This window comes from Monodelphis domestica, chromosome 2, assembly GCF_027887165.1.
Source record: "Monodelphis domestica isolate mMonDom1 chromosome 2, mMonDom1.pri, whole genome shotgun sequence".
NCBI classification, from domain to species: domain Eukaryota; kingdom Metazoa; phylum Chordata; class Mammalia; order Didelphimorphia; family Didelphidae; genus Monodelphis; species Monodelphis domestica.
The window spans coordinates 260,083,164-260,108,011 of NC_077228.1; the positions used below are offsets into that span (position 1 = coordinate 260,083,164).

Genomic DNA, 24,848 nt, shown 5'->3' on the forward strand with positions numbered 1-24,848 from the left:
AGCTCTAGTGACTAGAGGGGGTTGGGGAGTCTTAAATGGGAGCTGTGAACTGGGGCAGAGGGTTCCTGGTTCCCTGATCTGGGCTGAGGTTATATGGGGAGTAGTTCTGGGGCTGGGAGCTTGGAGCCCAGTCCTGTCCTTACCTGGTTTCCTTTTGTTAGCCATCATCAACCCCAAGCAGAGCAAGGATGCCCCCAAAAGCTTCACCTTTGACTACTCCTATTGGTCCCACACCTCGGTGAGATTACTTTTTTGGCAGGGGAGGGTAGCTTACAGGATACCTTGCAGGGGAGGGACAAGCTGAGGATCTGAAGGGTGGGGAGTTGCGCATGGGTAGGTTCTTGGGGTCCTGGATGGGGAGTAGGGATTGAGTGCCAAGAACCTTGAGTCCTGAAAACTGAAGACCAAAACAGCTGGTTCTCAACTCTTCCTTGTCTTGCTACCTTATTTCTTCATTCTTAATTCTTTCAGGCAGAGGACCCTCAGTTTGCATCTCAGCTTCAAGTATATCAAGATATCGGAGAAGAGATGCTGCTTCATGCCTTCGAGGGCTACAATGTCTGCATCTTTGCTTATGGGCAGACAGGCGCTGGAAAATCCTATACCATGATGGGGCGGCAGGAGCCTGGGCAGCAGGGCATTGTGCCCCAGGTACATCCCTCATAGGCCCAACAGGAACTTAGGTGGGAGATCTCTGAGTGCCTGAGGGAAGCCTATAGCAAAGGACACTGGTACCTGGGTTGGGGAGGGAAGAAGAGGCTTCAGGGTCAAGGAAGAGAGTAAAGATTAGAGGATTGTAGAGCTGTGTCTCAAGGGTCTCCTGAGAGTTTAGAAAGCACTTGGGCTTAGCATGGAGGGAGAGCATGAACCAGCTAGGTGAGAGAGGAAACCATCCATTTTTTTCTTGTTGGAGTTTGTGGTGATAAGAATGGGGTGGGGAGGTCTGACCCTTGCTTTTTGTTTATTTCCTCTTTTTCCTCTCCAGCTTTGTGAGGACCTTTTCTCCCGGGTTAATGAAAACCAGAATGCCCAGCTATCCTACTCTGTGGAGGTGAGAAAGGGACTTGGAGGAGTTAAATGCCTGAGTCCCTAGGGGGATTCAGAACTGGGTTAGGTGGGACAGAGAAGCAAGTTGAAACTAACCACACACATGGATCACTGTGCCCTCCGTCCCAGGTGAGCTACATGGAGATCTATTGTGAGCGTGTACGGGACCTTCTGAACCCCAAGAGCAGGGGGGGACTGCGGGTGCGAGAGCACCCCATCTTGGGCCCCTATGTTCAGGACCTGTCCAAGCTGGCAGTTACCTCCTATGCTGACATCGCTGACCTAATGGACTGTGGCAACAAGGCCCGGTGAGGGGTGGGAGGGCTGGGTGCCTGAAGGGAATATCACTGGAGGGGAGGAAGTCTGGGCCTGAAGCTCTAAATACTTGAATTCCAGGAAGAGGGCCAGGGCTGATTAGGCTGGATTCCTGGGTCTCAATACCCCCTTGTCCCCTTCTCTAGGACAGTGGCAGCCACCAACATGAATGAGACCAGTAGCCGTTCCCACGCTGTGTTCACCATTGTCTTTACCCAGCGTTGCCATGACCAGTTCTCAGGACTGGACACAGAGAAGGTGGGACTGTCTGTCTCCTCTTTGGGTCTCCTATCATTTGTTGTCCTTGAACCTAGGACCCATTGCTTTTCTCTCTCAGGGCAGGGAAATTCCCTTACCTATTTCTTTTTTAATAATATTTTATTTGATCATTTCCAAGCATTATTCATTAGAGACAAAGATCATTTTCTTTTCCTCCCCCCCCATAGCCGACAAGTGATTCCACTGGGTATCACATGTGTTCTTGATTCGAACCCATTGCCATGTTGTTAGTATTTGTATTACAGTGTTCGTTTAGAGTCTCCTCTGACATGTCCCCTCAACCGCTGTAGTCAGGCAGTTGCTTTTCCTCAGTGTTTCTACTCCCACAGTTTGTCCTCTGCTTATGGATAGTGTTTTTCTCCTAGATCCCTGCAGATTGTTCAGGGACATTACACTGCCACTAATGGAGAATTCCATTATGTTCCATTATACCACAGTGTATCAGCCTCTGTGTACAATGTTCTCCTGGTTCTGCTCCTTCCGCTCTGCATCACTTCCTGGAGGTTGTTCCAGTCTCCATGGAATTCCTCCACTTTATTATTCCTTTTAGCACAATAGTATTCCATCACCAACATATACCACAATTCCCTTACCTATTTCATTAGAAAGAATATCACCTTAATGTCTTTCCTCTGGTATTGACCATTCCTTTCAAAATTAATATTCCTGTAGACCCCTTTCCTCTGTGCTGGGCAGTTCCATCATGTATCCTCTTTGCTTTTCTCTCCTTTCTTTTCTCCAGCCTAATTCATCACTCGTCTCTTTTTAAAACTTCTGATTTCCAGGTCAGTAAAATTAGTTTGGTTGATCTGGCTGGGAGTGAACGTGCTGATTCTTCAGGTGCCCGGGGCATGCGGCTGAAGGTGAGAAGACACCTAGAGATGTAGGGCACGTCCATGGGAAGAGAATGGTTTCTGACAGGGTGGTGTGAGGTGATCTAGGAAGAAGATGGGGGAGGAGGAGTGACTCAGGGGTCATCTTACTGCCCATACTCTTCTCTTCCCCTTCCAGGAAGGTGCCAATATAAATAAGTCCCTGACCACATTAGGAAAAGTGATCTCAGCTCTAGCAGAGATGGTGAGACCTGGACCAGTATTGGGGGGAAGGAGGAAATGTAGTGGAGGAAAGACAAGGAAGGGTTCTCATCTCATCTTGCCTTGCCCTTTCCTTTTGTTCCTAGCAATCAAAGAAAAGGAAATCAGATTTCATTCCTTATAGGGACTCTGTACTTACCTGGCTGCTAAAGGAGAATTTAGGTGAGAGCTCCTACACCTCATCTTTTTTTGTTACCCTTCCTTCCTCCCTATAGTTGAGCTTATTATGCCCCCGATTATTCCCTCTACTAGGTTCTTTGCTGTCCCTATAACCACTTATTCATTTTCCCTGCCTTACTACTCTATGACCTTCCCTGGGACTTCCCAATTCTCTCATGAAACTAAGACCTCATATTAACCTCATAATTCTTTATTTAATTCCCACTCTCCATGCCCCACTGTGGGTCTTAGGTTTACTGCATGATCCTCAACTCTAGGCAACTCTCTGTACCTTCAGCCAGCATGCCCCCCTATTGAAGTCTCAATGGTTCCTCTCCTTTATTCCCAGGAGGAAATTCACGCACAGCAATGATTGCAGCTTTAAGCCCTGCAGATATCAACTATGAAGAGACACTCAGCACCCTCAGGTTGGGACTCGGGGACACTGAAGGCATCAGATGGACAGGCAGGGGAAGCCAGAGACTTGGGGGATAGTTCTTAGATTCTTGATTTAAGGGCTCTGTAGTGCCCCTGTTACACCTTTAAATGTATTGATTGATTGGAAGAGATGGAGACAAACAGACCAATAAATAGGAGCTGGCTGAAGTCTAGTCCACCCTGACCCTCCCTCCCTGCCCCAGATATGCAGACCGCACCAAGCAGATCCGCTGTAATGCAGTTATCAATGAGGACCCCAATGCTCGACTGATCAGAGAGCTACAGGAGGAGGTCGCCCGACTCCGTGACTTGCTGCTGGCCCAGGGGCTCTCGGCGTCTGCTCTGGGAGGTAGAGGGGAACAGGTGGTTGGGAACTGGGGTTCCATCCTTTATGTCACCAGAGTCCTCACCTCTGTATGTTTAGGTTGTTCCTTGATGTTGGCAAACGTATTTGGATGATTTTAATTCAATGAGTATGTAATATTTACTATATGCAATATCCATAATGAAGACCTAGGAGAAGGCTTCATAAAGCTGGCACCAGGTGCCCTCTGTCTTAGAGTTATTACTAAGATGGAAAGTGAGGGTTTAAAAAAAGAGAATATGAAGATAAATAGAATTTCAATAGTTAAGTTTGAGGTTTTTTAAAAGCCCTTACCTTCAATGTTAGTATTGGTGCCAGGGCAGAAAAGCAATAAGGGCTAGGCAATTGGGGTTAAATGACTTGCCTGTTTCATGCAGCTAGGAAACTCAGGACTACCTATCTCCAGCTCAGGCTCTCTATCCACTGGGCCACTTAGCTGCCCCTTATAGATAAGTTTTAAAAAATCACTTTTATAAGAATGCAGACTTGACTTGGCAATAATTGTTAAGAAAAAGAGCTGGGAATTTTCAGAAGTGTGTACAGTTCAGATCATGGGAAGGTTATAATCCTAAAATGCTCTGTACTGGTCAGATCACATCTCTAATAACACATTCTATTTTGGGAATTATTTTTATTTTATGTTAGGAAAATTTTATTTAATTAATTTAGTATATTTTTGCATGGTTACAAGATTCATGTTCTTTCCCTGCCCTCCCCAATCACCTTCCCGTAGCTGACTCAATTCCTCTGGATTTTACATGTGTCATTGATCAAGCCTTGGGAATAATTTTTAAAAGGATGCTGATGAATTAGAATGTGTTTAAAAGAATAGACTAAGGAGAATACAGAATTGTTTTGCCCTTTACACAAGCCACGTTACTAACAATAATAATAATAGCCAGTGTTCATCTTTAAGGTTTGCAGAGTGCCATATAATTATTATCTCATTTAATCCTCACAACCACCCCCATTTTATAGGTGGGAAAACTGAGGCAGGCAGTGGTTACGTGACATGATCTGAGTCACACAGCTAAGTGTCAGAAATAAGATTTGAACTCTGGGTCTTCCCAACTTATGGATTCAGTACCCTGTCCATTATGCCACCTTGTTGCCATAATCAATCCCATATCTATCCTTTGAGAACATGAAAGGTGACTTTGTATCAGTGAGAATGGTTTTATTCCCTGTTATTTCAGAGGGCAGAACACAATGGGTGAATATTAACAAGGAGGAAGATTTAGGCTTATATTAAAAAATTTTTATAATAGAGCTAATTCCAACATGAATGGATTGAACTATGTAAATGAGAGTGAATTTCCTGTCCTTGAAGTGGGGTTGGAGGAACATCATTTCTCTTCCTTACCCCACAACTCCCAACTTTCCCATACTCCAGATTTTTCTATTTTCTGTTTTATTGAGGACATCAGAATTTTTCTCATTTGATGTGATTCTTCACTCATATTTATTAAGCTGACAAGTGTTAGTGATATTCCCTTTATTCCATCCCCTTTCCTCTCTCAGCATAGCTATTACCCTACTTTAGACCCTTATCGCCACTTGCCCAAACTATTAAAATAACCCCCAATTGGTTTTTCTGCTTTCACTCTCTTGCCTCTTCATCCCCATTTGACCATAGGTCTGACTGTGTTACTCTCCTGTTAAAAACAATTTTAAATGTTTCCCTATGGTTTTTAGGTTGTAATATATACATCTGCCTGGCATTTAAAGCTTCCCATAACCTGGTGCCAATCTATTCTAGACCTGATATTTCATATTACTCCTTAATATTCTCTAATTGCAGCCAAACTTGCCCACTAACTATTCCCTGAATTTAATATACCATTTCTTATGTCTAAGAATTTTCATGAACCATCTCTATTCCTGGAAGGTGAACCATTCTCCTCTTTGTCAGAATCTTTATTGTCCTTCAAGACCCAGTCAGATTCCATTGACCCTGAAACGTTGCCTCATTCTTCTAATTTGTGTTTTTTCTTTCCTCAAATTTTCTTGTATTTACTTATCTGTGTACATGTATATTTCCAGTAAATTAAATGCTCTTGGAGGGCAGGGACTATCTCTTTTATCTGAACCCTGCTGTGTAGCATTTAGAAAGTGTTAATGAACAGCTGTATAAAGGATTCTTTCTCTGGACTAGGTGATTTCTAAACTTTCTTCTAGCTCTTAAGACTCTCTGGTTCTAAACATCATTTTCTTTGTGTTTCAAAATATTTCTGTCTTTTCAGACTCATCCTCTTTTGCTTCTTTCTCTGTTCCAGTTGCAAAACTGGAGGAGGAAAGCTCTGGGACTGGCTTGCCTGCTCTTTCATCCCCACCTGGCCCAGACTCACCTTTGGGTCCCCAAGTTCATAATGGGGAGCTGGAGTCATCATTCTCTTCCAATACTGAGCCTCATATTGGGCCTGAGGAAGCCATGGAGAGACTACAGGTGAGAAACCTGGGAGTCCACTGGTTGAAGGAGGTGAGGGTACCAAGGTTTTGTGGAATGGGAGGGAGCCAGGGTTTTGTGTGCTTAAGAGATCTCTGTGGGAGGTGTTTGTCAGGGAATATGCTAACACATTGTGTCTGTGATCCCAGGAGACAGAAAAGATCATTGCAGAACTGAATGAAACATGGGAGGAGAAGCTACGAAAGACGGAAGCTCTGAGAATGGAGAGGTATGGGCTTAAGAGGTTTGTGGATATCTAGGTGTCCAGAAAGGGAAGAACTAGGGGTTGGGTTATTTATCCCTATCGAGAATGAGCATGGGGAGCAAAGGGGAAGCAGCCTGAGCATCTCTTTTCCTTCCCCACAGAGAAGCATTGCTGGCAGAGATGGGTGTGGCCGTCCGAGAGGATGGGGGAACTGTGGGTGTCTTCTCCCCCAAGAAGGTGAGGAGGCCAGGTGAAGAGTCCAAGGGGAAGTCTCTGTAAACTAATGAGGGGAGTGGTGGTAGGGATGGTGAGCAGAGAGAATCTTTATATTTGATTCTGTTGTCTCCCCATGTGATCTGTCCTCCAAGCTCACTAATTTTTCTTCCTGTTTTTCTTGGTTTCCAACTCTATCTTTTACTTCCCTCCTTGGTGATTTGTATTGCCTATGTGCCCTGCTCTGTAGAGGCATGCAGAAGTCCCTGCTCTAAATCAAGTAATCAGCAAACATTTATAAAGTACCTACTATGTGTAAGAAACTGAGATTTCAAGGACAAAGATAGAAACCTCTTCCTAGGAATTCAATTCTAATGGAGAAGACAAGTTATTTATGTATATGTATATTTACACATAGAAACATTTATATAATCGCCTGACACCCTCCCCCTCTAGTTACTAGTGTTTTTCCTCCCAAATTATGGTGTGGGGAGTTGGAGGGGTAAAGTGGCACAGGTGCAGTGATCAGGACCTTTATTTTTTGAAGAAGATAGTGTTTGAGCTACATCCTAAAGGAAGAAAGAGACTGTATGAAACCAATGTAATGAAGGAGTACATTGCAGGCAATGCAGAGGCACAGATATAATGTCCAGTGAGACTGGAGAGATGGGATTGAACTAGGTCAGGTAGGGTTTTAAAGGCTAACAGCAAGGTGGGTTTTTTGATGCTACTGTTTTTGTTTTTAATTCTCAAGGCAATAGGAAGCCCTCAGAATTGAATGAGTATTGGAGTCATATGGCCAGAACTGGGATTAAGTTAGGCAGCAGCCTGTAGAATGTTGCTTGGAGACTTGTGGGAGGGATGTCCACTTAGGAGACTTGAAATAATCTAGGACTGTGATGGCAAACCTTTTAGAGTCTGAGTGCCCAAACTGCAACCCTCATGTCATATGTGAGTCGGTTTCCCCCCACCCCCCCAATCACAGACAAGGGAGGGAGGAAGTGCTCCCATTGGGCTGCTGGGCAGAGGTGAGTGATGAGAGAAATGCCCTCAGGCGTTTGTGAAGAGGAGGAAGGGAGAAGCCTCCTCTGGCACCATAGGTTTGCCAACACAGCTCTAGGGGAATGAGAATGAAGGCCTGAACTAAAGATGGTAGCGCAGAGTGAAGAGAAGGTGTTTGATGGGAGATGTAGAAGTAGAAATAGTGGGATGACAACTGATGGGATATATGGGATGAGGGAGAGCAAATTGAAATTATGAATATGGGATAGTGGTGCCTTTAGTAGAAGTAAGAAAGTCTAATTTTAGACATCTCAAATTTAAGATGCCTTTGGGACATCTAGTTTCAAATGTCTAATAGACAGTTTGTGATGTGGAACCAAACCTTAGAGGAGAGACAGGGGTTGGATGTATCTGTGAGTCATCTACAAAAAGATGATAATTAAATACATGGGAATTGTTGAGGTTATTAAGAGGAGGAGTCTTGTAGAGAAGGTGTTCTTTAGTCCCTTCTTTGAGTCATGAACAGACAACTTTGCTAGTCTGGTGAAGCCTATGGACTCCCAGAATAGTTTTTATTCTTATTATTTTAAAACCTTTACCTCCTGTCTTAGTGACAATTTTAAGACAGAAAGATAAGAGCTAGGCAAATGGGGTTAAATGACTTGCTCAGAGTTGGCTAGGAAGTGTCTAAGGCTAGATTTGAACCCAGGTCCTCCTGACTCTAAGCCTAGTGCTCTATCCATTGTGCCATCTAGCTGCCCCTATGAATAACATTTTAATTGCATTAAATCAAATTCATAGAAAACTAATCATATATAGTTAACAGTTTTTTTCAAAATATAAAAAAAAAAACAACCAAGTTTCCTAGGACCCAGTTTAAGGTCTTTTGGTATAGAGTGAGAAGAAAAGAGAAAATAGAAGAGAACTTTGGGGAACATTCACAGAGTGCATGCTATGGAATGATGAGATGGCTAAAGAAACTGAGAAGAAGCTGTCAGACAAGTAGAGGATCAGGAGAAATCAAGGTTACAAAAACCCAAAGAAAAGAAAGTATAGGAAGAAGTATAATAATAGACCAGCAGTGTCAAATTCAGGCTAAAAGTGAAGGGCGAAGACTGAGGAGAATGTGAAAGGAGACAATTTGGAAGCAACAACTATAAGCAACTTTTTTCTAAGAGTTTGCCTGAGAAAAGGAGGAAAGATAGAACATGATAGTTTGTGGGGATGGTACGGTGTAGTGAAGGTTTTTTAAAGATGAAGGAGACTTGATTATGTTTTTGAAGGCAATAGTGAAGGAATCAGCCCTTAAGAATTTATAATCTTCTTGGGGAAACAAGGTTAATGAACATTAAAACTTAAGTGCTAAATTATAGAGCCTTGATTCTGAGGGTAATAGGAGTCAGAGAAAGGTAAGATTACTTGACACCAGAATAGTCAGGTAAGGCTTCACTATTTGTATAGTTTGTAAAATGGGGGGAGGGGGCTTTACATTAGATACTTCTAGTAGGTACTGATTAAGTACATTTGATTGAATTGAAAGTATTCCAGCTTGGGGAAATAGCATATGTTAAAACTGGAATGGAAATTGGTTTATGTGTGGAACCTTGAATAAACTAATTTGGAACATGCTTCATACTGGAGGGTTTGAGGTTGTGCATGTAGAAGTAGAAGGCTTTGAATTCTAGGCTAAGCAGTTTAAACTTGATGGGTCACATGCTCTATGTTATAAGGGATAAGAAGTAGATTCTAAGGAGAGTGAGGAACATGATGAAGACATGAAGGAAATTGAAATGGGATGGGATGAGACTTGTTCTGTTCCCTGGATGAGTGGGGCAGGAGCAATTCATAAAAACTGCAAAGAAGCAAATTGATGCTGAATATCAGCATAGCACTAACATTATCACTATCCCATAATGGAATTAGCTGCATTCAGAGGGAAAGGGTGCACCCTTCTCTGGTGATCTTCCTATAGAGGCTAGAGGACCATTTGTTGGTATCTACTCCTTTTGAGTTTGGGTTGGATTTAGATGGCCACAGGGGACCCTTTCAAATTTGAAATTCTGAGACTTTTTAAGTTGTGTTTTAGGAAGATGAGCCTAGCAGGAGAGAGTAGAAAGAATAAAGAATGGCAACAAGACTCAAAATAAGCCTGTGTTTGGGTCTGTTGTATTGGTCTAGGCATAAGGTGCTAAGATCCTGGATTTAAGTAATGGCAATGGAAATTTTGATAGGTAGGAGCCACTAGGTGGCTCAGTGGATAGAGAACCCCACCTGGAAAGGGGAGTTCCTGGATGCAAATGTGACTTCAGATATTTCCTAGCTGTGTGACCTTGGGCAAGTCACTTAACCCCAATTGCTAGCTTTTACCATTTTTCTTCCTTGGAATTGATATTTAGTATTGATTCTCAGGCAGTAGGTAAGGGTTTAAAAAAATAGAAATCAATAGGGGGAAACATTTTTGAAAAAAGAGAAATTTCATCGATGTAATAGAATTTGGTGACAGATTGTATAAGAGGAAGACTTAAAGATGACTCCAAAATTTTGTAACCAGAGAGACAGAGTGGTGTTACTGAAATTGGGGTATTGGGAAATCGAGCAGTAAGATGGTAACTTTGGTTTGGTATGAGAATGGAACTTTTTGAGTGGAGATATCCTTTAGGCAGTTGGAAAAGGGAACCCAGCTAAGGGTAAAATTAGGTCTAGAGACAGAGAAATTTAAGGTGGTAACTGGGTTCATGGTAATAAATGAACTCTCCAAAGTTAGTAACTGGAGAAGAATGAAAGGCCAAGAGAAATAGGATTAGAGATCACCTGGAGGGAGGATTGAGGCAAACCAGAAATGATAATAGCTAACACTTTCTGAAACATACTCTTCAGTAATGCTGGCCTTCTGGTTATTCTGTAAAGAGTTAGACACTCCATCTTGGCTCCTGGCATTTTCTCTGACTGCCCCTCTGCTTGGAATACTCACCCTCTTAATCTACACCTACTGGTTTCTTTTAAGTCCTAATCCTACCTTCTCTACATTTCCCAGCCCCTCTTCATTCTAGTACCTTCCCTTTTTAAATTATTTCCTATTGATCTTTTTGCTTATTGGCTCCCCATTAGATTGTGAGCTCCTCGAGGGCAGGGACTACCTTTTTTTTTTTTTTTGTATTCCCAGTGCTTAGCACAGTGCCTGGCACATAGTAGGCTCTTAATAAATATATATTGACTGACTGACTCAAAGGTTTGCAAAGTGCTTCACACACATTATCTTATTTGAACCTCACAACAACCCTTCTGAGGTAGGTAGTACTGGCATTATCCTATTTGGCATTTGAGGAAATCATGACTCAATGAAGTTAGGCAGTTTGCCTATGGTCACACTGCTTCTTAGTATCCAAAGTGAGATTTGAATCCAGACTTTCCTGATTTCAAGTGCAGCACTCCAGTCACAGTGTGGCCACTCCATCTATTCAGTAATAGAGTGATTTAAAGAGCTACAAGAACCAAGTCCAGAACCTTCCCAAGGGAGGGGGCATTCTTAATATGGGGTGGCCGACAACGTAGTGTGCCATGGAGGTCAAGGAGCAAAAGGCCTGAGAGATGGCCATGGACTGGCAGAAAGGAAGTTGTTAATTTCTGAATGAGCTGTTCCAATAGCAGAAATGGAAGGGCAGCAGTGAGGCTTAAGGCAGATGGGAAGGGAATGGGAGACCAGTAGTCAAGATAGTAAACATGAAAGAAGAATGATAGGCGGAAGAATTAGATGAATTCTAATTAGATGGGGAAGGGGGAAAGGAGTCAGATGAAGTCCTCTGTAAGAGGTAAGATAGAAACATTTGCTTACCCCTCTTTTGATTATTAAAGAGAGAGTGATATACTAGGGTGAGTGCTCAATTGAGGAATGAAGGCCAGGAGAAGTAGGGGCCAGTCTAGTACATGCAGTAACCAGAATCTGAAGAGCTGTTGGAATACTGGATCTTACAACCTAGATTAAAGGAGGGTAGCATAGGGTAGTGGGAAGAACCCTGGATTCAAGTCCTACCCCTTATAATTATTCCTTTTGTGATCTTAGGCAAGTCACTTAGCTTCCCTAGACCTCAATTTCCTCATAAAATGAGAGAGATGGATTGGACAGCCTCTGAAGCTCAGAATCTATGATTCATGCATGACCTTCGGTTCCTAGCATATGACTATGGACACAACAAGTAGCCTCCTAGTATGAGTCCCTCCTATGAGTTCCTCTGTGAAATGAGGATAAGTACTTATGATATGTGCCTCACAGGGCTATTGAGGAAAGCACTTTCTAAACCTTAAAGCATTATGGAAATGTGATGCAAATGGTTGGAAATGAGATGCAAAGGAAAATTGTTTCCTTTTTAAAATGGAAGGAAGAATAAGATAAGACATAGATATTTTAAAGTGAAAATGTTATATGAAGTGGTTCATACTGATAATCTCAATCTATTATGAAGTAAGATTTCATTATTCAGTTTAAGAAATATTAAACTTCTGCCATGTGCCAGGGTCTGTCCTAAATGCTAAGACAAAAATGATATACATTAAATAATAATTCAAAGAGAAAAATGACAACCCTGGCCCTCAGCAAGCTTGGGGGACAGGGGGAGTGGTGAATATATCACATACACAGATGGTATGAGGAGAGAGTATGAGGAAATCGTGATCGCTAACAACTGGGAGGATTCAGGGAAGGTGGGACAGGTAGGTAGATGAAGTGCTAGGCCTGGAATAGAGAGGACCTGGGTTCAAAGCTGGCCTTAGACACTTCCTAGCTGTGTGATCCTGGGCAAGTCACTCATTCCCATTTGCCAATCCCTTCTTGCTTTTCTCTTTTAGAATTAGTATTAAGATAGAAAGTAATAGTTAAAAAAAAAAAGATTAGGGGAAAGTTTCATATGTTGAAGAGAGGAGAGATTAGAAACAAGGAGACCAATTATATTATTGCAGTCATCTAGATGGGAGAGCTAGGTGGCACAGTGTCTGGTTTTCTGTTCATCTTTCTGACTTCAAATGTGGCTTCAGACACAAGCCATGTGACCCTGAGCAAATCACCTAACCTCAGTGTTTGCCTCAGTTTTCTCATCTGTAAAATGATCTGGAAAAGTAAATGGCAAACCACTCCGGCATCTTTGCCAAGAAAATTCCAATTGGGGTCACAAAGACAACTGAAAAACAACCACAAATTCATCTAGACAGGAGGCAATGAAAGCCTAATTTAAGATTGCTGCTATGTTAATATAAGGAAAAGGTTGGATTGAACCTCAACAAGATGCTGTATTTCTTGAGTTAGGGCATTTTGACTGCCCTCCCATGCTCTCTCTCATCTCTGCATTCTGACATCCTTTTTTTTTTTAAACCCTTACCTTCCGTCTTAGAGTCAATACTGTGTATTGGCTCCAAGGCAGAAAAGTGGTAAGGGCTAGGCAATGGGATCAAGTGACTTGCCCAGGGTCACACAGCTAGGAAGTGACTGAGGCCAGATTTGAACCTAGGACCTCCCGTCTCTAGGCCTGGTTCTCAATCCATCTGACATCCTTTTTAAGTCCCAACTAAAAGCCTTCCTTCTACAGGAAACCTTTCCTGATCCCTTTTACTTCTCTTTATATAGCCTTCTCTTTATTATTTCCTTTTATCCTGCATGTTGCTTATATGTGCATACTCTTTGCATATTTTGTGTGCTAGATTGTGAGCAAAGAGGGAGGTCCTTGGAAATGACAGAGTGAAAGATTGGTGGCTATTCTGAAGAAGCATGATTCCAGGGATTTCAGCAACTGAGCCACTTAGTTTCTCCTGATCATGGTCCCTAGAGTTTAGGTTTAGAAAGCAGGGCAGCAGTGGTTGAAAGGTGGTGGAAAACGAATTAGAGGAGAGAAGGTGGTTATCGGTGTCAGAAGTTACAGAAAAGTAGACTCGAAGAGATTTAGCCCTCAAGGGAATGTGTTTCAGTTCCAGAATGGGGTCAGAAACCAGAAGCAGGAAGAAGGGGAGAGGTCTAGTTGACCCTTTTAAGACTTCCATGGTGAAAGAGAAAAGAGATTTTAAAAAAAGCAAGTTTGTGTTATGACAAATTCAGGTAGAAGGAGGGTTTTCTCTCCTCTTTTGAAAGATTTATTGATGCCTTTTGTTTTTTACACTGTGTTTTTGATAGACTACTCTTACTCCTAAACAACTAAATAAAACAGACCTACAAAAACAACTGCTTATGAGAGAATGTAACATTCTGTACTAGTGGTTCTTCCTGCTCTTTTTTTTTGAGAAGAGTGAAATGTGTTTTATCAGCTGTTCTCTTGGGCCAAGCTTAGTTACTGCAGATAGTTTGTCTTTTTTTCTCCCATTTGCCTTTTTTTTTTAAATAGAGGAGTGGTTTGCCATTTCGTTTTCCAGTTCATAGATGAGGAACTGAGGTTAAATAACAGGGTTAAATAACTTGCCTAGAATCACATAGCTAATAAGTATCTGAGGCAGGTTTTGAACTCATGAAGATGATTCTTCTGATTCTAAGCTCAGTGCTCTGTCCACCATGCTGCCCCCCAAGTTCATCTCTTTTTTAGTGTTGTTTTAATTTACTTACTGTAGTTGTGGAGAAACAAATTCACTAGTCTTCATTTGAGGCACAAAAGCTGCCAGAGACAGGTAAATTCATTTAATTATTCTTATTATTAAGTATCTGCTTAAAGAAAAAGGAATCTAAAGAAGCCAACTTTTTCCAGGTTTTCGTAAATCCCTTTATAATAGAAGTTATCTTTGAGTTGCAATTTGTAATCTGCCCAAAGACACAATTCCATGATAAGATTAAAACATAGTTACAGTTACTATGATGAAAGTTCACTGACCAGTTTTGATTCTTCAAACAGAACAATAGTTCCTTAACTTTTAGCATACCCTGGAGAATTATTTTGATAAAACCATTTGTTTCCCCTATAAGTAGTCTTCTGGTCAGACATGAGCTCCAGAGATCTTAAGGGATTTCTAACCAAAGTAATCAAAGCAGAGAAGAGTCCTCTCCAGGCTGACTGGGCCTTCAGAAAGAATGATCCGTAAGACAATTTTAGATGTCTTTTAAGAATTGATAGCACAGTTGATAAGAGTTTCTCATTCCTAGCTTTGGTCTGGCATGCTGAGAAAATGGCTTTCCTGATATTTGTAAAAGTGAGGGCTAGTGTTCTTCCACATAATCATCATAAAACACATTATGTATTGTTCTGTATCTGTTTAACTTGGTAATGGATTTGGTCTGTGGCACAGGGGCAAGAATCCTGGTTTTGGAGTCTGAGAACCTGATTTCAGACTTCCCTGCCTCTGCCCCGTACTTGCTGGGTGACTTTGGACATGCCACTTAACCTCTGGACCTCACTTTCTCATAATGGTCTGTAAGGTTAAAGTCCCTTCCAGCTCTACATATGTGATGCTAGGGGTAGACCATGAATGTAATCTGGGTTTGGGATTTTGTAAGACATTAAAGAAGAGATTGAAAGGCAGTGTGTAATTTTTAATTCTAACTATAGGGTGAGGGCTAATAGAAGGGATGTCTGTGTCAGATGAAGATAGGAATATAATAGTAGTATAGGTTGACTCAAAAAAAGAGAGACTGCTTAGTAGTGACAGTAGAGGGAGCACCCAGAAGTGGCTTTGAGATGAAAAGATGCTAACTCCTTGTCCACTGGGGTTAGCGATACATCAGAATAGGAAGATCTAGCACTGCTGGGATGCTTTGTCTTTTGGAGGGAACCAAATTTCTGAGAGTGTAAGAAGATGAGAAGAATGTGAAAGAAAGAAGTCTTAGATGAGGGAAAATTTATTAGAGATTGAACCAAGGTGATGTCCTGAAGGACATCAGATTTTCCCAGTGGCAGATGACTGAATCAGAGGGATTAGGAGTGAAGGAAATACAAATTTAATAGCTATATACTGAATGGTAAAGTAGACCTCCTACCTTACACAGTACTGAAATGATGGAGAATGTTAGTCTTTTCTGTGTCAAACATCAAGGGGTAGAGAGTTGAGGCAGGTCTAATGTTTACTTAAATCTCTGGTGATCAGAGCCCCAGGGTCTTCCCAGATTCTCACTTTGCTTTATCCTATAAGGGGCAGGCAATAGAGGGTATAAATTGCAATTGACTCCTCTCTAGGATTGGTGGCTGATGCCTTGGATCTGGCAGCAAGAGACCAGGCATTTAGATATTCAGAGGTTATAGAAGGCACAGGGTTTTTTCACAGGGTTTGATTCAGGGCAGAGTAGGTGGTACCTCTCTATTAATTCCAGAGAGGGAGGCCTTCAAATCTAGTTCCTAAGAGGGAGGGACCAGAGCTAGAGCTCCCCCCCCCCACCCCCTTCTTAGATCCAGTGATGGAGAAAGGAAAAGTTGCTAAGGTAGAAGTCTTGATATCAGTGGTGACACCCACCTTTCTGGGCATTTACCTGGCAGTAATACAAGGTTGAGATTTTGGTATGGTGACATGAGGAAGAGGAGGGCCAGCCTCCACAAAAGGAGCTGGGGTCCCCCGACTTCACCAGGCAAGGGAGACAGCTTCAGTCTTTCCCTCTGGCTTCCAGTTTGGTTATTGGCTGGGCTCACATTGTGTGTGCTTTGTGGCTATCTTCTCTTCTAGGCTCTGATTCTAGTCTCCCTTTCCATCTCTGACCTTCTTTATCTCATCCCTTTGCACTCATCTCATTGCCTTTTCTAATTGCTCTTGTGACTTTTGAGACCTTTATTCATTATCTTGTTCTGCTTTCCCTTCCTTTTATCCCTTGTTAGTCTCTGACTGGCTCCTTTCTCTTCCTGATAACTCTGTCTTTCCTTCCTACAGACCCCTCATCTAGTGAACTTAAATGAAGATCCCCTGATGTCAGAGTGTCTGCTCTATCACATTAAAGACGGTATTACCAGGTAGCCATCCTACCCATTCTTAGTTTCCAGGGATAACTACCTTTTGGGTTGGCAGAAATGAGATTTTGATGTTTTCCTTTGTCCCCACTTCCTGAGAAGCGATCCATTTTAGACACCACCTGTCTTTGGAAAGTGAGACCCTTACTGGTCACACACTCTTATAAGTACTCTAGAAAACCGCTTACTTTGCTTCCCTACACTGTTTGTGGGGCTGTGACCATTGTTATTCAGGGCTTTTGGAAGAAATCCAATTGAACATAAGGCTGGAGGTCTACCCCTTCACTGAATGTCCCTGAGCAAAATGCCTTCATGGTTAGTTGATTTGGGAGTCCCAAAAATGTGTGAGAAAGGTTCTACCAGCTGAGACTTATGCACATAAAATTAACCCAAATTCTAGCGATTATTAGAACAAAGGGATGGAACCAGTCTAATTTTCATCTGGTTCACTTGAAATGGAGAACAGATGGTCAGAATTTTGGGGTGGGAGAGAAGGGAAAGGGAGAGAGTATAATAGACCTCACCACTTGAGATGACTCTAGGTCCCAATACCAACCTAGGGATTTCATCTTCTCTTAAAGTCCCACTTTCCCCTAGCTGGGATTCTGGGATTTACAAAGATTCTCATCTGTCACTATAACATGCCTACTATTTTCCCCTCTTCCTCTCCCCAGAGTGGGCCAGGTTGATGTGGACATAAAACTGACAGGGCAGTTCATCTTAGAGAAGCACTGTGTGTTTCGGAGCCTCACTCAACCTGATGGAGAAGGTAACTGGGGTGGAGAGCTGAGTGATTGAATACTGAGCACCGGGGAATACAGAGGCTTTGCCAGTGCTGTGGGCGTAAATGTTTAATGGAGAAGACATAGGCTTCAGGTGGCTTGAGGAAGGAGACACAGATACATGCTTTGGGAGATACACATCAGTGTATTACAGTACAAAGGTCATTGCTGGTAAGACCACTGGCAGATGGTACAAGGTCTGCAACTAACCTGTGGATTACTTTGAGCACCTGTAAAATTATCAGGCTAGACGAGGTGGTCTCTTCAGTTTCTCTGACATCCTCTGAGTCTGAATAATAATGGTGTAAGGGAGCAGACTGAGCAAATGGCCATCCAGCCATCGTCACTTCCTCAGTCTCCTCTGCAGGCTAGAGCTGTAATAGAGTTTATTCTGGGAATATGCATTTGTTTTAGCAGAAGTATCTGCTTCTCTGCTTTTTCAGCAAAGACTTCTGGGAATTTTAGTCTTCAGGAGCAGCTGTAAGCAGTGAGGACTTTGGGGAATTGTAGACCTGAAGAGCACGAACATGAGTGATTCCTGAGTCTTCAGAAAGGCCTATCGGCCTGTTCTCTGTAGAAACAGGCTCTGGGGAGTTGCTGTAGCATCCAGGCCCTCGAATCAAGGAAAAGGTTATTTTGGTTCAGATGTTGTTTTGTATCTAGTACCAGTCATAGATTTTGGGGAAAATGGGTCCACATGCAGTTAGGCCCAGTTAAGAAAGGTTCTATGAATTTGAAAAGTAGAGCAGAGAGGGTGCCAGAACTATACAGACCTTAGGACACCTGTCCCTGCCCTTGGGCTAAAGGGAGATGGACACACATGGTCACCCAGGTTTCCGTTTTTTTTTTTTTCTGGAATTGATTTGGACCATAGTTCATTATATAAAATTCATGCTTGGGTTCAGTAGCTTGATACATTTCTTTTTACTATTTTCTTAGTGCTTGTTTTTCTTTTCTATAACTCATTGTCTCTTTCTAGTGATTTTCCTGCCCTGCCCATCCCCTTTAATAAGTACAGTGGAACCAAGCAGACCCCCACAATGTCAGAATCTGAAAAGCATGTGCCTCTCCCTGCATTTTGGGTCACTTCATGGCCAGCCTCAGGGAGTCATCTTGGTCACTCCAGCAAGTTAAAGTGGTTTGTTCCGGAGCTGGAATTTAACAGATCACTTGCTGAGTTCTGTTTACCCAGCATAGCACTGAGATGCTGGGTCAGGAGACTAGGATACAAGTGTGGCCCAGGGGCAGCATATGAATACATGAAAGACGGGCAAGCAAGAGTGCAAAGTTATATCTAAGTAGTGAATTGAGTGGTGTGGTTAGGTAGTAGGGGAATTCAGAAAAAGGAATCAGCATGGATCACAGGATTTCACAGTGTCATCTTGGCAGGTGGTGTTCAACTCAAATAGAAACAGATCTGATGTGGAGAACCACAAATTCACATCACCTATATTGAATTGTATGTTTTATTTTTGCTAAACATTCCTCAATTTCATTTTAATCCAATTCAAACCTCAATCTGGAGTTCTGAGGCCCAGGAATCTGAGTTCTTATGGCCCAGGAAAATTTGACACTTCCTATCTAGGCAACCTCTGCATTTTATAGATGGGACACAGTTAGTGCCAAGATTCAAACTCAGGTCCTTCTGATTTCTTCAAATCTAATGTATGCTCTTTTCACTACCCCACACTGTAGCCAAAACACTGGGCATCTTCTAAACCAACCCCATGCCCTGGAGGTACCTGGGACCCTAATAGCCCTGCATAGATGTCCTTCATCTTGGAATATGGGATCAAGTGATTCCAATTCTTCCCCTATGTTGTCAGATAAGCCTTCAGTGCAGGCCATGTCTCTAGGAGGGAACCCTGTCTCTGGGGTGTCTAAAGAGCCCCCTACTTATACATCAGGGATTTCTCCCCTCCTTCCCCCCCTCCCCAGCAGTAACACTTCCTGAGATCTTTGCTCAGTCTAGCTTTTTCTAGACCCCCCCATCCCCCAGTGTCCTACCCCTACTGAGGGGTTACCTTCTCAGTACCTGTTCACTATCAGCATTCCAGAGCCTCAGCCTCCACTACATACCCAGAACTCCAGCACTTAGTAGTACCAGGAAGGACTCATGGAAAAGGTGAAACTACCTTAACATCAAAGGGCAGAGAACAGGGGAAAAAAGCATTTCAGGAGGGAGTGGGAGTGGGAGAAACCAGAGACAACTGACCCTGAGAAGAACTGAGCATGATGTAGGGAACAGGGAAGAGCTGGGCACAACCAAGCCCATGAGGAAGAGCAGGGGAGATCAAGATAAGTGAGCCGGCCAGAGGCTTTGGACTTTGTTCTAAGGAGAGTCAAGTCTGATGGAGGCTGTTGGTCAGGGAATCTGATAGAGGCCCTAGATGGAGAAAGCGAGGAGCCTGTTGTCATCTAGGCAGGACTGTGTTTGTGATGGCAGTGGGAATGGGGAGGGAGGAATGACTCCTAGATCTGTCTCCTGGGCCTTCTAGGCTTCAGGCACCACTAGTGATGGGTGAGCAGGTCCATAGCAAAGGCTACTGGCAATTGAATTAGGACTAACCACTCCTTTACTCTTCCCTCCTTGTGCTGCCACCAGCCCGGCCAGGCCATCCCTCACAGGTAGGGGGAGGGACATCGTGAGCTAGAGATTGAGAGTGAGAGAGAGTGTGTGAGTGTTGCATGTGAGTATGAGCGTGTCTGAGCATGTGAGGGTGTGTGTGAGCATGTGTGTGTGAGTGAGCATGTCTAAGCATGTGAGGAGTGTGTGTGTGTGTGTGTGTGTGTGTGTGTGTGTGTGTGTGTGTGTGTGCACTTGAGCCAATGGTTTGGGAGTTCCAGGCAAGCTGGGAGGAGGGTGGGTCGTTGTAAACAGGGCAGTTAGGACATCCAAGCCCAGGTCACAGCCACCTTGAGCTTTCCCCAGAATTTAACTCTCCTTTTTCTTCCCAGTTGTGGTAACTTTGGAGCCCTGTGAGGGAGCTGAGACATACGTCAATGGGAACCCTGTGATGCAGCCTGTGGTGCTGAGATCAGGTAGAGGGTCTCAGAGGTGGGCTTCTGGTATTGGATGGGGTTGGGGTGTGGATATAAAGTCACAGAAACTGAACCTTAGGAAGGACCTTGAGAACCTCTAGTGAGAGGAACCCATAACTTCTGGAGCAAATTTCATTTTGGGGCAGTTAGAATTACTTGTTTTAATGCCTGTCCTGCATTGCCAGTCTACCCTGTGACTTCTCCTTCTACTCCCTGGAGTCCATTAGAGGACATCTAAGCCACCCTTCACTTCCATAAACTACTTGAAAAGAGTTGGCATGGCCCTTGTACATTTTCTTTTTCTCCACAACAAATCATTGTGTAGTACAGTGTGTCCTATGGGAGTGGCACCTCATGCCCTTCTCTCTCTCCAGAATGTCTCTCTTACCAAGTCTCCATTCATGCTACCAGGTCAGGAGTTCCCTGAGGTGGGCAGCCAGGCTACAATTCACTTTCAAGATCCTAGGGGTCATCCTCCTGAACCCTCACAGGTGTACTTCCCATTTAAACCAATCCACCAAGATGACATTTTAACTCTTAATAATGAGTCATTCACTAAACAGAATGTAAAACAAGAATAACCAGAATATAAACTCATAAGTCTGGGTCTCACTCTCCTACTAATACAATGTCCACAGGGAAGAGTGGGTATACTTACAGATGTAACAGTTAAAATTTAGGGGAGACTGAGGCATCTGAGGCAGGTAGAAATGAGTTTCTCTCTGCAAGGAGTATTATATTTTTAGAGGTTTATTGAAGATTAAGGATTAAAGAAAATACAGGATAAGGAAAACGTGTCTAGGCCAGAGAGGCTTAGACAAGACCTCACCTACATTATGGAAATAGCCACATCTGCCCCAAAACGGAAGTCCAAAAGAGCTCAAAAACCTTTGCAATCAGGTTAAATACCTTCTCGATCTCGGCCCACGTGAGAATTCAAAGCATTCTGGGGAAGTGGAGCAAGGACTTCTGGGGATTGAAGTCCAGAGTTCGAGTCTATTTTTTACATTCTTCCCCGTTTGATCATTTGAAAAAAATAATTTTTTTCCCCAAAGGATCATGAAAACATAATCAATTTAAAGATTACAATAATTTGAGAATAAGAGAAAAAAAGAATAAAAGCAATAATTGCTGAACGCATTGACAAAAAGCCAGTTAGGGGGCAGTCCCCTTTGGCATAAAAGTATACATACAAATAAATGTTCAATCAACTACACCCAAAGTTCAATTTTTTGTGCAGCTGTCTGGTTTGGAGGCTTCTTCATGGTATCTTCTCCAACAGTTCAGTTCTGGATTCAGAGAGGTAGCATCTTCTTTACCTAAAATTCTTCTCAAAAGGAATTTAAACTTTGCAATTTAAATAATGATATTTTTACATTCCCCCCGTTAAGAGGGTGATTGAAAAAAAAGGATCACTTAGGGATGCATGGCTGAGGTATGAGGTATATGAATCAATTGGCAAGAGATATTAAAAGAATATCAGAAAAATCCAAAAAAAGAAAGATTTCTGGATGAAAATATAGACTATCAAAGTCTTATGTGTACAATTCCAAGTAAAAAGAAAATAAATCTATAATAGGTCCTTGAATCAGGGCCCAATTAAAATGATCAAAGCAATGATGCATTTACCCAGTCAGTGGCCAGGACTACAGAAAGTTACTGCACTATGAAAGGCAGAAAAGGGGACCAGATTATAGGAGCCAAGGTTTTGGGGATACTCGTCTGTGAGTATTTTCAGAGTTGAGTGTGGACACAAGGAAAGCCTATGTCTAACAATGTTAAACACAGTAACCTCGATACTTCACACTAGGTTCAAGACCTTTGTATTGGCCTAGAAGTGCATCAATCCATCCTGGATTGGCTTTTCTTTGGCTCTGTGCAATGGCTCTTGTGTGTATATCTTGTCCTGGAATCAGACAGAATCATTAAGCAAAGTTCCATAATTTTTTAAATAATTAGTGGCATCATTTTTATAGTCACAAGCTTTTTAGGGCATGTATTAGCAAATGTATCTTAAACTTGTAGTACTGAAAAATCAAAAAGTTAAAGAAAATCTTAATGCTGGTGACATGTGCTTCAAATATAAAAGGAGAGAAAAAAATTAAAAACAAAAAACAAATAGTATATTGCACATGCAAGAAAAATATAATAAAAGTCTTTAAAAAATTCAAAAATGTAGCTTATAATCATTGACACACTGTGTCAGCTAAGAAAATATAGAATACAAGGCTTTCTCACCAAAAATGAGATCCATTTCCTCTTAATATCTGGCCATGCTCTACTGTGAGTATGACAAATGAATTGAACAGTATTACAAATATGTGGTTATCAATATCCCCAAAATTCTCAATAGCCTAATTAATTACAATAGCAAACAAACACACTATCATATTTCACATAAATTGCTGTATGGCATTTAAAAGCCTATGAATTGATGGATATTTGTAACAATTTTTACAAATGTAGCAATCTTTCAACCTTGGTATTTAAACATATATTTTTAAACAAAGTAAAACTCATCTTGGGTTAAGAACATAATCAAGAAATCTATATATCATTCTGGTGCAAGTAAAGTAGTGAGCTGAAGAGTATAAATAAAGGGGTGCTCCTTTTTTGGAGGCTTTTTAGGGGTACAAATGCCCTGAGATTAACTGCCCCAACTTCCATTCACATATTTAGAAATGCGGGAAGGTTGGGGGTTATAAAATGTATTTCACTTCAGCTACTAGAATGGGCCTTACCTCGTGGTAGGGGCAGGCAAAATAACCAGAGATTGTTAAAAAAATTCCAAAAAATCATATTTAAAAAACTCTTAAAATCATTTGAGATATTTAGCACATTAAATTTTCCAAAGGTTGTTATACAATTATAACCAGTCCTGATGTCCATCTATCATCTATGTGATAATTTACAAAGTCAAAATAGAAAGGTGGTTTTTTTTTTTTTCATATGGGCTTAATTACAATATTTGTTCAGCACAGTTATAGGGGAAAAACAACAGAATTTTTAAAACTCAGTACATTAAATGAACAGTATAACAGAATATATTGAATCCAGTAATATATGAACTTAAAATTACAAAGTTAAACCTTAAACAAAAAATGCAATAGAATACAGAGATTTTTATAAACCATTGGAGTCTAAAATGCCTTAAAATTTATAACCTCCAGTCTTTAAAGTTCCTTGGGGTTTTTTTTTTGTTTGTTTGTTTTTAATTATCCATTTAAATGTCTATTGTCCGAAGGCAGAGTGGTAAGGGCTAGGCAATGGGGGTTAAGGACCCCACAGCTGGGGAGTATCTGAGGGCAGATTTTAACCCAGGACCTCATGTCTTTAGGTCTGGCTCTCAGTTTGCTGAGCCACCCATTTGCCCCTTCAAAGTTAAAGTTGCACACAGGTGAAATCAATGAAATCACCAGAACAGTCAAAAGGTATCCTTTTAAATAGCCCATTGCTTTTTAGGTTCCTGCTTGAAAAATCTGTTTCTTCTCCTCTCCCTTTTTTCTCTCTCCCCTGCTACCATCCACCCACGTGGCCAATAGTTACCAGCTGTTCCTGTGCAATCTGCTCCAAGGATCTGGGTGATGAGCCGGCTGGGGTCGCGCTCATGGGTCTGGGGTGCAGAAACAGGCAGGCAGGGCCAGGAGATCGGGCACCAGGTGAGAGGTCAGGAGCAGGTCAGGATCGGGGGCTGCAGGCAGGAGCTGATCAAGATGGTTTTCTAAAAAAGCATCTTGGGGAAGCGTGGCTTAAAATCATTATCTAGGCTAAAAAAATTTGAGAAGTTCTCATCCCTTCGTGGTCGCCAAAAACTGTAACAGTTAAAATTTAGGGGAGACTGAGGCATCTGAGGCAGTTAGAAATTATTTTCTCTCTGCAAGGAGTATTATATTTTTAGAGGTTTATTGAAGATTAAGGATTAAAGAAAATACAGGATAAGGAAAACGTGCCTAAGCCAGAGAGGCCTAGACAAGACCTCACCTACATTATGGAAATAGCCACATCTGCCCCAAAACGGAAGTCCAAAAGAGCTCAAAAACCTTTGCAATCAGGTTAAATACCTTCTCGATCTCGGCCCACGTGAGAATTCAAAGCATTCTGGGGAAGTGGAGCAAGGACTTCTGGGGATTGAAGTCCAGAGTTCGAGTCTATTTTTTACACAGAAACCTATCAAGGAGATTCAGTAGGGAAATCCATGTGCCCTGGTCCCTAGTCTGTGTGGTTTCTTAAGGGAACAGTCTGTGCCACGTGTGGCTGCCCCACTTGAATTGCCTTTTTTTTTAACCCTTACTTTCCATCTTAGAATTAATACTGTAACAGTTAAATTAGTCTCTTGTACTAAAAGTTTTATAATTTATGAGGTTTATTAAAGATTATTAGAAATCAAGGAAATAAGAAAATACAAAATAAGAACAGCACATACCTAGGGCACTAGCCCATTCACAATTCACTTACTACATCTTGCATGCTGAGTAGAGAGATGTGTGTGCTTAGAAGCGGAAGAAGAGAGTCTTGGGAGGCAGAGAGCCCTTTAAATACTAAATTGTGTTCTCGCCCTCAGGTGAGGA

At 42.1% G+C, this 24,848-nt stretch overlaps 1 protein-coding gene across 4 annotated transcripts in view; it reads left to right on the forward strand.

Moving 5' to 3' along the window:
* KIF1C (kinesin family member 1C) overlaps positions 1 to 24,848 on the forward strand; it is a 37,415-nt gene that overhangs the window by 3,189 nt on the left and 9,378 nt on the right. For 2 of the 4 annotated variants that reach the window (XM_056817719.1, XM_056817721.1), the window contains exons 4-19: positions 162 to 238; positions 472 to 651; positions 986 to 1,051; positions 1,177 to 1,355; positions 1,509 to 1,620; positions 2,427 to 2,504; positions 2,653 to 2,718; positions 2,822 to 2,897; positions 3,244 to 3,322; positions 3,536 to 3,681; positions 5,973 to 6,142; positions 6,292 to 6,371; positions 6,509 to 6,584; positions 16,380 to 16,459; positions 17,131 to 17,225; positions 20,197 to 20,280. In XM_056817719.1, the coding sequence (XP_056673697.1) occupies positions 162 to 238; positions 472 to 651; positions 986 to 1,051; positions 1,177 to 1,355; positions 1,509 to 1,620; positions 2,427 to 2,504; positions 2,653 to 2,718; positions 2,822 to 2,897; positions 3,244 to 3,322; positions 3,536 to 3,681; positions 5,973 to 6,142; positions 6,292 to 6,371; positions 6,509 to 6,584; positions 16,380 to 16,459; positions 17,131 to 17,225; positions 20,197 to 20,280 (1,644 nt within the window). Of the gene's footprint in view, positions 1 to 161; positions 239 to 471; positions 652 to 985; positions 1,052 to 1,176; positions 1,356 to 1,508; positions 1,621 to 2,426; positions 2,505 to 2,652; positions 2,719 to 2,821; positions 2,898 to 3,243; positions 3,323 to 3,535; positions 3,682 to 5,939; positions 6,143 to 6,291; positions 6,372 to 6,508; positions 6,585 to 16,379; positions 16,460 to 17,130; positions 17,226 to 20,196; positions 20,281 to 24,848 lie in introns of all 4 variants that reach the window. The other 2 variants (XM_056817718.1, XM_056817720.1) reach the window with 1 other exon arrangement.